This window comes from Phoca vitulina, unplaced genomic scaffold (assembly GCF_004348235.1).
Source record: "Phoca vitulina isolate PV1807 unplaced genomic scaffold, GSC_HSeal_1.0 scaffold13, whole genome shotgun sequence".
NCBI lineage: Eukaryota > Metazoa > Chordata > Mammalia > Carnivora > Phocidae > Phoca > Phoca vitulina.
This window is the reverse complement of record NW_022589716.1, coordinates 6,155,401-6,171,899: the sequence shown is the minus strand read 5'-3', so window position 1 is coordinate 6,171,899 and position 16,499 is coordinate 6,155,401. Positions and strand designations below refer to the sequence as shown.

General features: G+C 45.1%; 1 protein-coding gene across 1 annotated transcript in view; it reads left to right on the top strand.

The window, feature by feature from the left end:
• Window positions 1-16,499, top strand: part of SMARCC1 (SWI/SNF related, matrix associated, actin dependent regulator of chromatin subfamily c member 1) — a 173,068-nt gene that overhangs the window by 146,902 nt on the left and 9,667 nt on the right. The window contains exon 26 of the mRNA XM_032412625.1: window positions 8,205-8,466. Coding sequence (XP_032268516.1) covers window positions 8,205-8,466 — 262 coding nt within the window. The remainder of the gene's footprint in view (window positions 1-8,204; window positions 8,467-16,499) is intronic.

The window sequence follows — 16,499 nt, the reverse complement described above, 5'->3', positions numbered from 1 at the left end:
TGTTGGGAACACATTTCTGCTGACTCTCCACCACATCAGGTTGCTCTGCTCACATCCTTGGGTGGTCAGCCTGCCTTCTCTCAGTCAGCATCTGGCGCAGGAAAATCCCTTGTATGGGGTAGTCCCGAGCCCTAGCCACTGACTGTCAGTAGTAACACAGCTGTGTTAGTTATGGAAACTAACCATGTGCTATGGAAAAAAATGACCCCAAAGCTTAGTGACTGAAAACAGAAAACCAGGTTTCCCGTGGTTTCTGGGAGTCGAGAGCCAGGCACCTTGGCTGGGCGGCTCAGGCGCCGGGCCTTGTGAGGTTGCAGGCTTCCTAGGTTCGGCAGGGCTGGGGCTCCCACCTCCCACCTTACTCCTGGGGGTGTTGGCAGGGGCTTCAGCTCCTACTGCACGAGCCTTTCCAGGGTGCCGTTCATGAAGGGGCTCCCCCAGGGTGAGTGATTAAAAAGAGCAAGAACGTGAGCGAGCACCCAGAATGGAAGCCACACTGTCGCTTGTAACCTAAACTTAGAAGTCTCCATTCCTTCACTTTGCTGTGTTCTCTCAGTCACCCAGACCAGCTCTGGTTCTGGGACCGGCTTCGGGGAGGCAGAAGGTGTAAATACCAGGAAGTGGGGGTGTGGAGGGCAGCTTGGAGGCGCACTCTCAGAACCAGAGGGTCCTGCGAAATTCATGTTGTGCTCAGTGACGGCATAACCTCTTCTTCCCCACCAGGCCCTGCTATCCTGTCCTTCCCTGTGGGCAGGCAAAGCCATGGCTACTTTCCTAACCAGTGATTTCTGCATGGGACTGTTGTGGGAGTTAAATGAGAGAAGTGTGGCGTGGGCCCGGCACAGTGCCTCGAATACGTAGTAGATGTTCAGTAAATACTTACATGCCTCCCTTTCTTTAGGCACACTAGTAACCAGTGACTATATATTAAATTCTCAAAATTTTAAGCCTTTGTTGACTTTATAAACATTTATTGGACCAGTCACTGTGCTAAACCACTTTATATGGATTTTCTCATTTAATCTCTCAAAATCTGTATGAGGAAGCTATTAGTAAGAAAATACTGATTGCTTTGAATCTCCTTGGACAAGAATCCAGCAGTGATGCTGGATGGGCACATAAGGCCGTATCTTTGTTCACCCGTCTTACGGACGGAGAGACTGGAGCTTGGACAGGGTACATCATGCACCTCCCGTCACAGTTCATAAGACACAGAGCCAAGTGTCAAACCTGTGTCTGTTCAGCTCTGTGCTTTTATCTAACACTTTATAGTCTCTAAAGAAATGAGCCATTCTCATCGCATTATAACCAAGAGACTCTGAGATATGCAGGGTTTTATCCTCCCTCTATTACAAATTAAGAAATTTGAGACTGGAAGGTCCAGGTCAGCCAGGAGCAGAGCCTTGTAGTTACCACCTGGTGCTCCTTTGCCTACCACATTGCCTCAGTTCAACTTTATTTTTTATTTTTTAAAAATTGTATTTATTTGAGAGAGAGAGAACATGAGCTGGTGGGGGGAGGGACAGAGGCAGAGGGAGAAGCAGACTCCCCGCTGAGCAGGGAGCCCGATGGGGGGCTCCATCCCAGGACCCTGGGATCATGACCTGAGCCGAAGGCAGACGCTTAACCGACTGAGCCACCCAGGCGCCCCGAGCCTGCAACTCTTGATCTCAAGGTTGTGAGTTCAAGCCCCACATTGGGTGTGAACCTACTTGAAAAATTAATTAATTAATTAATCAATTAATTAAAAGTCTAGTCTGAAGTAATTTTTTTTCTTTTTTCTAAGAGATTTTATTTATTTATTTTGACAGAGAGAGACACAGCGAGAGAGGGAACACAAGCAGGGGGAGTGGGAGGGAGAAGCAGACTCACCGCTGAGCAGGGAGCCCAATGCAGGACTCCATCCCAGGACCCTGGGATCATGACCCGAGCCAAAGGCAGACGCTTAACGACTGAGCCACCCAGGCGCCCCTGCCTCCACTCACTTTAAGGTGTACTTCTTTACCTACAAGCAATAGCTCCAGGACATACTTTTTTTGAATTAAACCTTTGTTTTTATTTATGTAGCAGTAGATGTCAAAATCTTTTCTTAGACTTTAAGAATCAGATATGGGAGCAACTAGGTGGCTCAGCTGGTTAAGCATCCAACTTCTGATCTCAGCTCAGGTCTTGATCTCAGGGTTGTGAGTTCAAGCCCCATGTTGGGCTCCACGCTGGGTGTAGAGCCTACTTTAAAAAAAAAAAAGAATCAGATATGAACTTTCTTTTTTTCTCTAATGACTTAAAATCAGTTCTCTTGAGTCTTTAAGTATGTAGTAATTAAGAACAAAGGATGTAAATGTTAATCTTTTATAGATATTATGCATACAGTTATAATTAGAGCTCAGTAGATATTGTTACAGCTCTTTCATGAAGTGCTGGTATTGGAGGAAGGCAGTTATGAAATGTACAGAGCCCGTCGAGGAAATGACATGATAAAAAGTATTGACTCTAGTTCAGGTGAGGATGCTGAGCTTGTGCTGGGTTCATAACTCAGAGGGTCTGCCCACCTGAGCAGCCTTCCATGCCAGGTGGATAGCACACACCAGTCAAGAGAGCAGGTTTCAGACATGGGTTATGTTGGGCGCTGGAGCTACCTGTAGAGAACTGGGGGCGTGGGCCCTGTCTAAAGCATTCTCATTTGGATTAAAAAAATAATAATTTGATGCCCATGAGAATGGTTCTGTGAGCTGATCTGGTGGACTAAATGCTCTCTGAATTTCTGCAGGTCATTTGGCTAGGTGTAGAGATTGAATACGTTCCATAAAGAGAGACATTGTGGGAATCCCAGACCCAGTCCTCGAGGAGGTTGGAGGAGGGTGAGTGTGAGACACTGAGACGTAGAGACACTACCTACTGCGAGGTGATGGGGCGGTGGAAATCCAGAGGAGAAGGGTTGGGTGAGATTATCAAGGAAATCTTCCTAGCGGAGGAGGGACTGATCTGAGCTATTAAAAAGGCCTAAATCCAGAACGTGAAGAGAAGGACATGATTTCAGAGGAGACTGAAGGGTCAGCCTGCCCAGAGCTGATGGCTTTTGCCGCCTAGGTGGTGTAAGATTAAGGTCATTTGCTCGTTCCACAGATACTTATTAAGCACCTACTTTGTTCTAGGCATGCATATGGTACTGGGGATACAGTGGTGAATAAAACCCAACCAAACTCTTTGCCTTGGTAGAGCTTGAAATAATTAGGGTGTTAGGAGATGTTCTGTGCTGTGTGTGTATGCATACTCACTGTATGTTACAGGCTGGGGAGGGGCGATGGGGAGGGGCCAGGGAGAGATTGCACTTTGCGGTGGTGCGGTCTGAGTAGGCCTTATTGAGAAACTGACAGGCACGTGCTTCTAAGGCCTAGAAACAGCTCAGAGGCTCGGAGGCAGGAGCATGTTTGGGAACTGAGGAGTAGGTGGTTGGGCTGGAGCACAAATGAGGAGGAGGTGAGAGGATAAAGGCAGAGATTCGGTGACCTAATCGTGGAAGTCCCTGTAAGCCATCCAGAGGCTTTTCATTTTACTCTGATTAAAGTGTGGATAAAACTACAGAGCCTATTTTATGCATTCCATAAAAATAGAGAGTAAATGCAGAGGGCTGGCATGATCTTCCTTAGAGTTTCGCAGGGATCCGTGTGCCGGCTGTGTTGTAGAGAGGAAATGACAAAGCGGCAAGGCTCGGAAAGGGGGGACTGTGGTGGCAAGGCTGTTAAAGTAGCCCACGTGAGATGATCGTGGCCTGGACCAGGGTGGTGGCTGGGCAAGCGAAGAGAAATGGTCAAGTTCCGGATAATAGGATCTCATCACACACAGGATGTAGGTTTAGGAAAGTTTGTTGTACTTTATGACAAATTAGGGAAGAAAGAACAAAGAGCCACAACGTGAATTTCATACTGCCCCAGGAGAAGCACATTGCATGTGGTGTTCTGGGTATTTGGGCTAATGCATCTCTATGCTGCCTGTCCTGTAATGGAACATGTTGTTAGACGTGCACCATTACATTAGGAGTAGTTTTAGCTGAGATGAAGAGAGCTGTACTCAGTTGTAGGTTTAGTTCCAAATCAGAAACGCCTGGCCTCAGGAGGCAGGCACAAGGCAGCAGGACAGAGTGACCAGTCACCACGATGTGCGGCTGCCCCTTGGGTTTCGCCTCCAGAAGCACACAGGGAAACCACAGGATGCAGTTGGGGTGTTCTCTTCTCCACAGGTGTAAGAAGGAATGAATGGGTCTGTTTGGGACTTGGTTTTTTCTAATTGGATGTCTGGTCACTGACACCAAACATTTCAAAGGAAGGTGTGTGATTATTTACTTAGTTCTGAGGCCAAGTAGTCAGAGGCTTCAAGTCTCGGCTGATACTTCAGCCCCTGGCAGTGTAGATGGACTGGTATGGCCCCCACCTTTTACTCTTTCCCACCCTCCTCCCTGCTCTGAGCCCATGAGTCTGGGAGAAGAGCTCTGTGTGAGCTTGGGCTACACTTTGCAGCTGGGTCTGCGTCTGGTGTCTTGGTGCAGAAAAGTGCTCTGTTGTGCTCCGGTTCCGCTTGTATCCGGCCGTCTGATGCATACAGAGTGTAGCAGTGAGTGGGGAGAGGAAGACAGAGTTTGAATGTGGTGGGGGGATGTGTCTTCTGAGCAGGCCTACAGGCCGCTTTGTGTGAGACCGGCTGCCCTTGAGCCAGATTGGAGCCATGAGAGAAAATGGACAGATTCATTAACATTCTGTGTCCGTGAATGTACATGCACTGTTCGCTTTAGCTGTTGGGACTTTGTCCACAGTTCTAGGAAATGGAAAACGGAGAGGAGAAAATCAAGCTATCTATAGCGTATGACTTACGTGCTTTTAGTGTTGGGTTTTTTTGTTTTGTTTTTCAGTGTTTGTTTTGGTTTTTTTTTTTAAGATTTTATTTATTTGACAGAGAGAGAACGTGAGCACGAGCAAGGGGTAGGGGGCAGAGGGAGAAGCAGCAGGGAGCCCAATGCAGGGCCCCATCCCAGGACCCTGGGATCATGACCTGAGCCCCGAGGGCAGATGCTTAACCCACTGAGCTACCCAGGCTCCCTAGTAGTTTATTTTTTGACAAAAATATTATGTGTGATGAAAAAATTTTCAAGAAAGAAAGAAATGAATAAATTAAAAGGTCTCTCTTACCCTCAATTTCATTTCTAGGAATAATCACCTAACAGTTTGGTGTCTTCTAGGACATTTTCACTGTGTATATAACATGTGTGTGTATGTGAGTACAACGGGTTTTTTTTAATTGAATTAGGATTGTGTAATAAATATTACTGCAACTTGCTTTTTTTTCTCAGTGTATCTCAGACAACTGTACATCAAAACTGCAGTCTAATGACTGTCCTTTGACACACATACATAGAGTTTTCTAGGACAGATTCCCAGATGTAGAATCACTGGTTTCATGCATTTAAAATTTGCTTAATACTGTCCAACTCTCCTCAAAAACTGCCAGTTTACGTTGTCTCTGATTGCCAAAAAATGAATGCAGTCTTCAGTTGAACTCAGTAGCAATAAGGTATCCACAAGAGAGGTATGTCTGTTGCGTGATGAGACCAAGATGTGTCCATAAGCTCTGCTTCGTGTGCTGCAGAGCAGAGATGACCCTCTTGGAGCCACGCTATAGCCTGCTGTCTGGGCACTGCGCTCACCCCAGCAGACCTTTCTAGCCCACATTGGAGCTTTAGTTTAAACTGAGTTCTCTTTCAGGAGTGTGTGTATGCGTATGTGTGTTTAATCACTCATCTATTTTAATTCTTCTAGTTACTTTTTTAATTACCTCCCATGTTTTGAAATGACAAATGAAGCTCAGGAAAAAATAGAATAATTAAGGTTAGTACATTTGTAGACATGGAAAATTGGGCAAATCTTTCTTTCTGAGGTTAATACTTTGAGAGTAAGGTCAGTTCCCAAAGAAGGACTGGTTTGGTTTAAAAACCAAACCAAACCACTGAGACAGGTAATGCAGAGACTAAAATTTTCCTTCAGAGACACAAGATCTCTTCCAGTAACAGTTCAGCTTCTTCACAGAACAGATCTTGACCTAAATTATAGTTCTTACATAACTGCAGGACTTCAGCCAAGCCATCCAGACCAATAGTGCTTGACAAGAACATAGATAAGAGGTCCTTTTCTGGCAACCTCTCATGTCTAACCTCAGCAAAGGCCTGAATTTCCTAGAAAGAATCGTTAGAAGAAAGCGAATCCTAGGACCTGTAGTTAGAATTTTTCGATCCCTTTTTTATCAGTCTGCCTCTTACTCACTGATTAAATGTCTTGCAGAGCTGGACTTCCCAAGGACTCTCTTGCTTTTTACATCTTGCAATTCCCTGTTCATTATACAAACAAAGAGGGCCAGGCTTTAGCCTCTTCGGGCCACCCACCCTAGAAAATGAAGAGCCCAGACCAGTCTGTTAGGACCGTGGCAGCACCCTGCTGCACTCCCTCCTGATGACCTTCAACCACTCACAAAATCATTTGTTTCAGAAGATCTCCTTCTCCCTAGGAGACTCCCTGCAAGCCAGCTAACCAGTCTCGGACATAAGCTTTTACCATCTATTCTCTTCATTCCCCCTCCTCCTCACCTGGTCATGTCTGTTCTTGTCACTCTGTCTGTGGCCCGTCCTCCTGCACCCGGTCTGTCCATGGCCATTCCCTAGTTGCTACTCCTGATAACCAGTAATGCTTCTCACTTGGTTCTACAGGGTCTTCTCCTCAGACAGCCCTCTGCTGAGAGCCCATATTCTTAGGCTAACTCTCATGCATATTCCAACCAGTTTTTGCTGGTGATAGTATATAGTATTTATGTGTAGAACTGGCTGCTCCTGAAAGCTAAAATGTTACGTTTTCTTAATCTATTAAATGCCTTGGAATAGTGCTATTCAGCAGAAATACAGTGTGAGCCACATACGTAATTTAAAATTTTCTAGTAGCCACATTTTTTAAAAAGGTGAAATTATAATGTTTATTTAATTCAATAAAATTCAAAAAATAAAATTTAATTCAGTACGTATAAACTATTATTTGAACACGTAATCAATATGAAAAATTAATTTTTTTCATGCTAAGTCCTCAGAATTCGGTGTGTGTTTTATACTTAAAACATATTCCACTTCAGATTAGCCGTATTTCAGGTGCTCAGGAGCCTTTTGTGGCTTCTGTCTCCATCTTGGACGACAGAAAAGCTCTAAAAATGTCTCCCAGTGACTCGGTTCTTGCCATTGGAAATGGTGGGCTCAGACATTATTGAAAAGAAATAGATCTGTTAACCCTCCTTAATGATCTTTACACTTCCTACTTCCAAAATCTGGATTTTTATTTTCCTTCATGTTCAAGTTGATTTTCTTTTTCAGGCCTGAGTTAAATTAATTTTGATAGCACTTAAGGTGGGCTTCATTCTCTGAACTATTCTCAGGCATATGGTTTCTGGGTTTCCTGGCACGTATAATAGCTTATTTCTCTTTATTTTAATTTGGGTCCCAGAAAGATTATCTCGAATATTGAAATACTTCTTCAAACCAAGATTCATGCACATCTTTATTTAGGCACCTAAAATATTCTGTGAATGTGTCACCCAGTATAATTTTGAGTACTTGAAAGCTAAAATTTACGGTGGCATTGCCAGAGCTCCACATAGAAAAATGTGTGTGTTTGCGGCTAAGGCCACGTCCACTCATCCAGAGGACCTAACTCTGTGTCAGTTCTAAAATAGTAACCAAAGGATCACATCCAGAAGAGAGCACCTGGGAAGGTTGTGTCGACTTGAAATTTTAGTAGTTGAGGGACTATTAAAAGGAGAGGAGAGGTGTGTTTTACTTGGGCAGTCATGAAAACTATTTTTACATCTCCGAAGGCCTGCCAGACAGAGGATTCCATGTGTACTGAGTGGGCCCAGAGAACAGTAACCGCACTGGGTGAAGGTTACAGGAAAGGCAGACCTTTTGCTTAACACCGAAAAGACCTTGACCTTGGTAACAGGTGTCCATATGGAAATAAGCTACTCAAGAAGTAATGCCTTTTCTCACCGGAGATGTTGCAGGAGGCGAGGTGGCTGTGTCCCCGTGAGGTGGTATAGGGAAGTCAGGCATCAGGTCCTGCGTGTCATCCATTCCTAAGAAGCTCTCTCGGTGTCCTCTCTCTTCCCCTTCCTTTTCTTAACAGTTAGAACAACAGAGGCAGCAGTTGCTCACTGAACGCCAGAACTTCCACATGGAACAGCTGAAATACGCCGAATTGCGAGCCCGGCAGCAGATGGAACAGCAGCAGCACGGGCAGAACCCTCAGCAGGCACACCAGCACTCAGGAGGACCTGGCCTGGCACCGCTTGGAGCAGCAGGGCACCCTGGCATGATGCCCCATCAGCAGCCCCCTCCCTACCCTCTGATGCACCACCAGATGCCACCACCTCATCCACCACAGCCAGGTGAGCAGGAGGCTGTGCTCCCGGGTAAGGCTGCAGCCATCCCTGTGGCCCAGCTGTCAAAGGAGCCAACCACACCTTTGCTGATTCGGGGCTAGGACTGTGACTAGGATGCCCACTGTCATCTAGGTAGTTGTAGGCAATGGGACCTGGTTGTAGAGCCATCACCACATAATGCTTGTCATGTTCTGTTCCTGGTGTGATGCCTTGCCTTGGGTCAGTCAGCCTCCACGTGGCCGGTATATCCCAGAGTTCCTTAAAAATTCGTCCTTGGGTTGTCTTGTTTTGTTTTAACTTACAGACATTTTTAAAGATAGACACACACAAAAATAATAATGCAGTGAATTCTTATGACCCGGCTTCCACACCCATCACTTGCCCGCCATTTATCACCTTTTGTTAGAGAAATCTTCTACCATGGGCAAAAGTAGAGTGAATAGTGTAAAAATCCCCCCATATATACCTATTGTACAGTTTCAGAATTACCGATATTTTGTTTATTCCTCAGTGCTTATTTTTAAAATTTATTCCTAAAACTACTGGGATAAATATTTAAGAGAGAAATTCCCTATGGCTACTTGGTGCTTGGTTCTGGCTGGTGTTAAGCATCAGAATCTGTAGTAATTGTTTACAAAGAGATCCTGAGGAGTTCCAACATCTGCATTTAGCTTGTACAAGATGGGAAGAGAGATGCTTTTGCCTTTTTCCCTAAGTAACATCCTGGTGAGGACAAGTCTTTGCATGCTAGGCCAGTCACCCACCTTGTTCTGCTCACTTCTCATTGTCCTCACTTTACAGTTGAAGAACCGATGCATGGCAGGGACCACACGGCCTTGCTGCCTGATGGAGCCAGGATTTGTGCTGGGCTCCGTCTGATTCCAGAATGATAGCCGGACACTGCCCCGTGACCCCCGGACTAAGAGGGACTTGCAGCAGATTCAGATACAGCTCTTCTCTTAGGGAGACCATGCCAGAGAAACAAGAGTTCATAAAAATAGCCTTTAGAATGGAAATAGGGCGTTTTTCTCTTTTTACTTTCTCACAGAAATAAGCTCTTCTTCAGTGAATTTTAAAGAAAAGGATCATTGCATGTACGATGAGACTAAAATCTGTGATGAGATCTTTTTTCTTAAAGTTTTTTATTGAAATATAATGTACATATGAAAAAAGACACAAATCATGAGTACTTAGTGAATTTTAACAAAGAGAATATACCTGTGCAACTACTACCCAAAAGCCCCTGCTTTCCTCCTCTCTACCTCCTTTTCTCCGGGGGGCAACAGCTATCCTGGTTCCTGACAGCAGCGACTAGTTGGGCTTGTTTTGAATGTTATCTAGAGAGAATTACACAGTGACTTTTGTTTCTGTCCGGTTTCTTTCACCAACACTTGGTATGTGAGATACATCCACGTCGTTGGATTTGCATGTGGTTGCAGATTTATTTCTCCTGTTTGCTGTATGTAGTCCATTGTGGGCTCTACCCCAGTTTATTAGTCTGTTCTCCTGTTGATGGACATTTGATTCGTTTCCAGGCTTTGGTTTTAACAGATAGTAAGTGCTACTGTGAACATGCGTGTGTACATGTCTTTTGATAGAAATAGGTATACATTTTTTAATGTATTTTTAAATTTAAATTCAATTAATTAGCATATAATGTATTAATTAGTTTCAGAGGTAGAGGTCAGTGATTCATCAGTCTTTTATAACACCCAGTGCTGATTACATAGTGTGCCCTCCTTAATGCCCATCACCCAGTTACCCCATCCCCCCACCCACCTCCCCTCCAGCAACCCTCAATTTGTTACCTAGAGTTAAGAGTCTCTTATGGTTTGTCTCCCTCTCTGATTTAATCTTGTTTTATTTTTTCCTGTCTTCCCCTATGATCCTCTGTTTTGTTTCTTGAATTCCATATATGAGTGAAACCATATGATAATTGTCTTTCTCTGATTGACTTATTTCCCTTAGCATAATACCCTCTAGTTCCATCCACATCATTGCAAATGGCAAGATTTCATATTTTTTTGGATGGCTGAGTAGTATTCCAAGATGTGGAATACACCACATCTTCTTTATCCATTCATCTGTCGATGGACATCTGGGCTCTTTCCAAAGTGGCTATTGTGAGCATTGCTGCTATAAACATTGGGGTGTAGGTACCCCTTCAGATCACTACATTTGTATCTTTGGGGTAAATCCCTAGTAATGCAATTGCTGGGTCATAGGGTAGCTCTATTTTCAACTTTTTGAGCAACTTCCATACTTTATTCCGTGGTGGCTGCACCAGCTTGCATTCCCACCAACAGCAGACATAGGTATACATTTCTGTTGTGTGTGCCCCAAAGTCCCTAGAATGGGTCATAGGATATGCATATGTTCACATTAGTAGATGCTGCCAAGATTGTTCCAGAATGGTCATATGGATTTACATGCTTGCAATGTATGAGAGTTCTAGCAGCTCCAGGTAATCATTTTTCTTAATTGCCCCTTTTGTGGGGGTGCTTTGGAGTTCAAAAGTAAAGTTAAATCAAGTGTGTTAGTAAAATTAAGAACAACAATAAATTGAACCCACTAGTTAAAAGTTGCCTTAATATCACCACTTCAGAAAAAGCTGGTTGTTAACAGGTGAGCCTAGAGCACCTATATTCTGGTGATGAGCTAAAGGGGCCTTTGGAAGCTGGGCAGATGAGGAAGTGGGTAGTGTTTTAGGTGAAGTTCCTCTTCAGTCTCTGGTTTGCTACAAGGTGTTAGTTAAGAACTTGGAGTTTGGTCCTTTGAACTGTTGTTTCCTAAGTCCTAGAAAAGTGTACAGGCCACAGCGTTTATGTTAGGAGCTGAGGATAATTATCCAGATCAGTTGGCTAGCTTTTGGTATTTGGCCAGAATTTATGGTGTGTGAAGGAAGGGGAAATCAGCCTCTGAAAAGCCAGCAAGGTTGGGAAAGTGGCGAGAAGGTCAAGACTGATTTCTCACTGGGTAGTTAATTTGTCCAGCTCTGTTAATTAGGGTTTGTATAATTATGTAGATAAATCCCACGTAATCTCTTCTCCACAAAACTGTCCATCAGTTAGTGGTAGAGCCCATTAAAATAGCAGCTCAATGTCATGAATCTGCCAGGCTGTCAAACACACGAGCCTGGGCCCCAGAGTGGCTGATATAAATCAACACCTGTCCTCCTCTGAGGACCACTCCTTAATTCATTCGCTTACTTAGAATTTTGTATAGAGGGGTGCCTGGGTGGCTCAGTTGGTTAAGCGACTGCCTTCGGCTCGGGTCATGATCCCAGAGTCCTGGGATCCAGTCCTACATCAGGCTCCTGGCTCAGCGGGGAGCCTGCTTCTCCCTCTGACCCTCTCCCCTCTCATGCTTTTTCTCTCTCTCTCGCAAATGAATAAATAAATAAAATCTTTAAAAAATAATAATAATTTTGTATAGAGAATACCGTCTTTATGCTGTTCTCATTCTTCCTCGGCGCTTATTATTTGGTCCTGCTCCTAACCCAGGAAGTCCAGCTTTGTGTAGGTTTTATTTTGTTCCTGTCTCTGACAAACTGTCCCAAGTAGGTCTGTTTGCTACCAAACAAAAAGGCAAAAAGGAAGTATCTGTAGTCTGTTGCTGGTGTACAGAGAGCACATGGAGACTGGAGGCGGCCCCAGCCATCTTTGTACCGCCCTTAGGTTTTGTTCATCATGATAAAGTCGTGCCACTGCATTTCCTCTTTACATTTAAATTGGAAAACTGAGTTCATGAAGTGATTCCAGATTCAAGCCTTCTGAGTTCTCCCTGTAAAACTGCCATTCCAGACGAACAAGGTGAGCAGTCATGATAGCAGCCGGTTCTTGAGCACACGCCCAGTAGCCTTTGAGCGTGCCCTGGCCTACGGTATCCATGACGGCACGTGGGGAACCAAGGACAGGGGCCTGGGTCGAGGCTGCTGCTTCCTGAGGTGCTCTTGATTGTGCTGCTTACCTGAGCCAAGAGGACACCTCCGGTGGCTGGGGGTCTTCAATGTCGGCACTCCCAAGGGCCTCAGCCCATTCTTACAGGAACACGACCTGTCAGTGAGTTGAGTCAAAAGGAAATGACAAAAATCTAGTATGTGAGTACAGCGTAAGCTCTGCCCTCCGCTGGACATTTATAGTAAATGAGGCACTTTGGAGCTTTCGTGGATCTGGAAAGAGCTGCCTGCCCTGGGGAAGCCCCTGTGTGAAAAGCAGAAGGAAAAGGACATGTTGGTTTAGATACCTTTATGGTTTCCTTGTGGTTAATAGTAGAAGGATTTCTGGAAGTGCCTAAAAAAACCAGAATAGAAATGGATCTGAATTGGTGAGAACTCAGACATGGTAAAAATGATGTTTTAATGATAAAACTAGAATTAGTAAAATGCTGGTAGTTTAAGGAAATTTCAACCAAGGCATTAGTCACTTGGCTTTTAAGCCCCCAAGTTAGACCCACTTACACAATTCTGCCCGTGGGAAACCATGCTCAGGAAAGGATTCCATCCAATCATCCCTTCCCAGGCTACTCCCTGGACTCCCAGCCCCACGCTGAAAAAGGAAAAGCCAAGTTTTTATTATCTGCGGAGCCTTTGGTCCTGCTCGCATCATGTGATAACAAGGCCGCTGAGCCACTTTCCGGCTTAGCAGGTTACCCTCACAAAGAGAACAGTGAGGGCCCAGTCTTCAACAAAGAGCGTCTGTCGTGGGCGCCCCCCGGAAGCTGCTGCAGCAGGAGCATTCCCTGAGGAGCCTGGGCTTCCCCTCACTTGGCCCTGATTGTGTTATTTCCGTTCTCCAGGGCACTCAGCCAGAGGATGTGCTGTGGACGGTTAGAAAAGGGAGTGATGAAATGTGCCCAAGATTGGAAATTCACAAGTTCCCTCTCCTAGTTTCATGTTCTTTTCCCACCTGCCTCTTCCATCCCAAAGAATAAAAATCTTTAAATAATATTCCACCAGGCATGATGGGCATAATGCTTTAGTAAAAGATCTAATAGACCCAAGAGAGTATGAGGGATTTTTCCACTAGGCTAAACCTAATTTTAGCAAACCTTTCCATTTTTCAGGCTTCAGATGCCTGCTGTTTTTCTTTTTTTCTTTTTTTTTAAGCTTGTATGTAGGTCAAACTCCCACCAGTTTTTGCTTTGATGTTACTGTTTTGAAGCCATGTCCCATCTCTTTCTCCTTTTCACCTCCCTTTCTACCAGGGTAGGAGATACCTGAACTTTTTTTTTTTTTTCCTGGCAAAACATACAAACACACCCTTCATTTTGTTCGGTAAGGCCTGCTCCTGTGGCTTTCTTCATGTTTAGTAAGAGGTCATGGCAAAGCCTTCAGACATTGTCATCCTTATAAAAGTGGTGAGACCTTTGTCGGACACCAGAAAAAACACAGGAATGTTTAGGTATCAAAAGACAGAGTTTGCATTACAAGAAATTGATTCTGTCTTCTCCCTAGTCTTCTTAAATTCTGCCCCATTTCAAATTTGATCCTTAGAAATCAGCTTTTCCAAGGAGAGAGCTGCTGCTTCAAGACACGGTGGTGTAGGTGTTAAGGAAAAGAGAATGAGCCTCAACTCAGTCTCTGCTCCTTGGGAACTCACGGGCCAAATTACACAGCCCGTCTGAGACTTCGTTTCCTTATCTCAAAACTGGGCTCTTTGTGTCTTGCAATCTCCCTAACAACCTAGAGGATTCAATAAAATAACTGTCATTGCTGGCAAATGGCAGGCCCTGGCTCAGAAGGGTATCCTTGTCTCCCCGCTATCTGTTCCTAAATCCACTGCCCTAGATACCCAGCACTGTGAGTCGTATAGTATGTGACCGCAGTAACCTCCGGGTGGCACAGGGACATCGCCCACTCTTGGTGCTCCTTGCTCTCCTGAGAAGTGTTTGTGCGAAGTCCGATAAGCAGAAGTAATCTGTTTTTTCTCTAGCTCTTCTTTTTTGCTGCCACCTCTCCAAAGGAGTCACTGTTCTCTCCTTCACACCTGTGTCCCAGTGGGTTTGTTGCCCTGTTACGACAGGAAGGTGAGAGAACTTTGGTTTTCAGAAGACCTCGGGATTTGTAGCAAGAAAAAGAAGTTTCTTGCAACTGTTGGGCTTATGGCCTTGGAAAACCCTAAAGCTGCCCTGTCACAGCATGTTGCCATAAAAATATAGGGAAATAGGTAAACAGGCCACTGCTGCTGAGCAGGTAGCTTTGGAAATGGCACCACTGGGCCCTGCCAGCAAGAGCCTTCAGGCTTAGCCCCAGTGCCTGTTGGATAGGCGTCACCTCACGGGTCTGTGTCAGTCTGCAGCTGATTCTCCTCTTTGCCAGATTATTTTGTGAATAGCTCCTTTCCCTGCTGGAACTCTCACACTGAGCTGCTGGTTGGAGAACGGTTTCTCTCTGGAGCTGGGTATGGGTCAAAGAAGTGACCCATCGGTTTAGTGGCTGCCAAGTCTGTGGACCCCCTCCTCCAGATCCTCCTCCACGGGGTGCACGAGCACCGTCTCTGGGGCCGTCGTACCCAGGTCCCATATGGGCTCCCCTGTTTACACTTCATGACCTCGGCAAGTTACTCTGCTTTTACGTCTTCTCCTTTCGCCAACTTGGTGACTTAAACCAACAGACATGTTATCTCAGTCTGGGAGCTAGAAGTTCATTATCTAGCCAGACCTGCTCTCTCCCGGGGTTCTAGGGAACAGTCTGTTCCTTGTCTCTCTCAGCTTCTGGTGGCTGGCGGCAGCTATGTGTCTCTTACAAGGACACTTGTCATTGGATTTAGGGCCCACCAAGATAATCCAGGATGATCTCCTCAACTCAAGATCCTTAACTTAATCACATCTACAAAAACCCTTTTTCTGAATATGGTTGCATTTATGGGTTCCGAGTATTAGAACATGTACCACATATCTGTTGGGGGGGGTGGGCAGGTCACCATCCAACCCACTGCAGGGTGCCGTATGTTTGATAAATTAAAACATGACTTACTGCAGGGGCACCTGGGTGGCTCAGTTGGTTGTGTCCGGCTCTTAGTTTTGGCTCAGGTCATGGGATCAAGCCCCGCATGGGACACCGCACTCAGTGGGGAATCTGCCTGAAGATTCTCTCCCTCTGTCCCTCCTTCCCTACTTGTGTGCATTCTCTCTGTCTCTCTTACAGATCTTGTTAAAAAAAATTACTGCAGGAAGCAGAGAAGAACTAAAGTTGCTAGAACTAAAGTATACACCTTAGTGTTTCTTTTTAAGATTTATTTATTTATTTGACAGAGCACAAGCAGGGGGAGGGACAGAGGAAGAGGGAAAGAGAGAGTCTTAAGCAGACTCTGCGCTGAGCATGGAGCCCATGTGGCGCTCGATCTCATGACCCTCAGATCACCACCTGAGCTGAAACTGAGAGTTGGACGCTTAACAGACTGCACCACCCTGGTGCCCCAATTTTTTTTTTTTTTAATGCTGGCTATTATATTAAATCCTTTCGCATGAACTGTTTCATTTGAGCACAGAATAGTGTGGTAGAAAGAGAATTGGATTTAGAGTTAGAAGGCTTGGATCTGATACCTCTTACAAATTCTGTGACTGTCCCAAGTCCCTTAACTTTTCTGAGCTTCTTTTTTCTCTCTATACAATGAAAATATTTGCTCTCACAGCATGTTGGAGGGGCCAGTGACATAATAAGGCACTATAACAAATAAACTGTTTCCCTGATCAGACAGAAGCTATAGGGTGAGAGTGGGGCAGATACCTAGTTTCACTCTGTATAATCTCAGGAAACCCAGGCTCTGGGCATCCTCAGTGACTCCAAGAACACTCGATCTTGGTGGGGGTGACGTGGAAGTAAGATCATGCTGTTTAGTTTTCCAGTCTGATTAATTCATACTTTCCCTGTTGAGGATGGTACTGGGTGGCTGCTAACAGGGATGCCCACTGGTGAGCCAGGAGTTGGGGCAGCCCGCACCTTGCTCTTCATATCAAAGCATAAACGTCTGTCTTGCTGCTAAAAACGAGCAGCAGTTGGGACTGCACAGCTGTGTGTCATACCCCTTCTGTGAGCG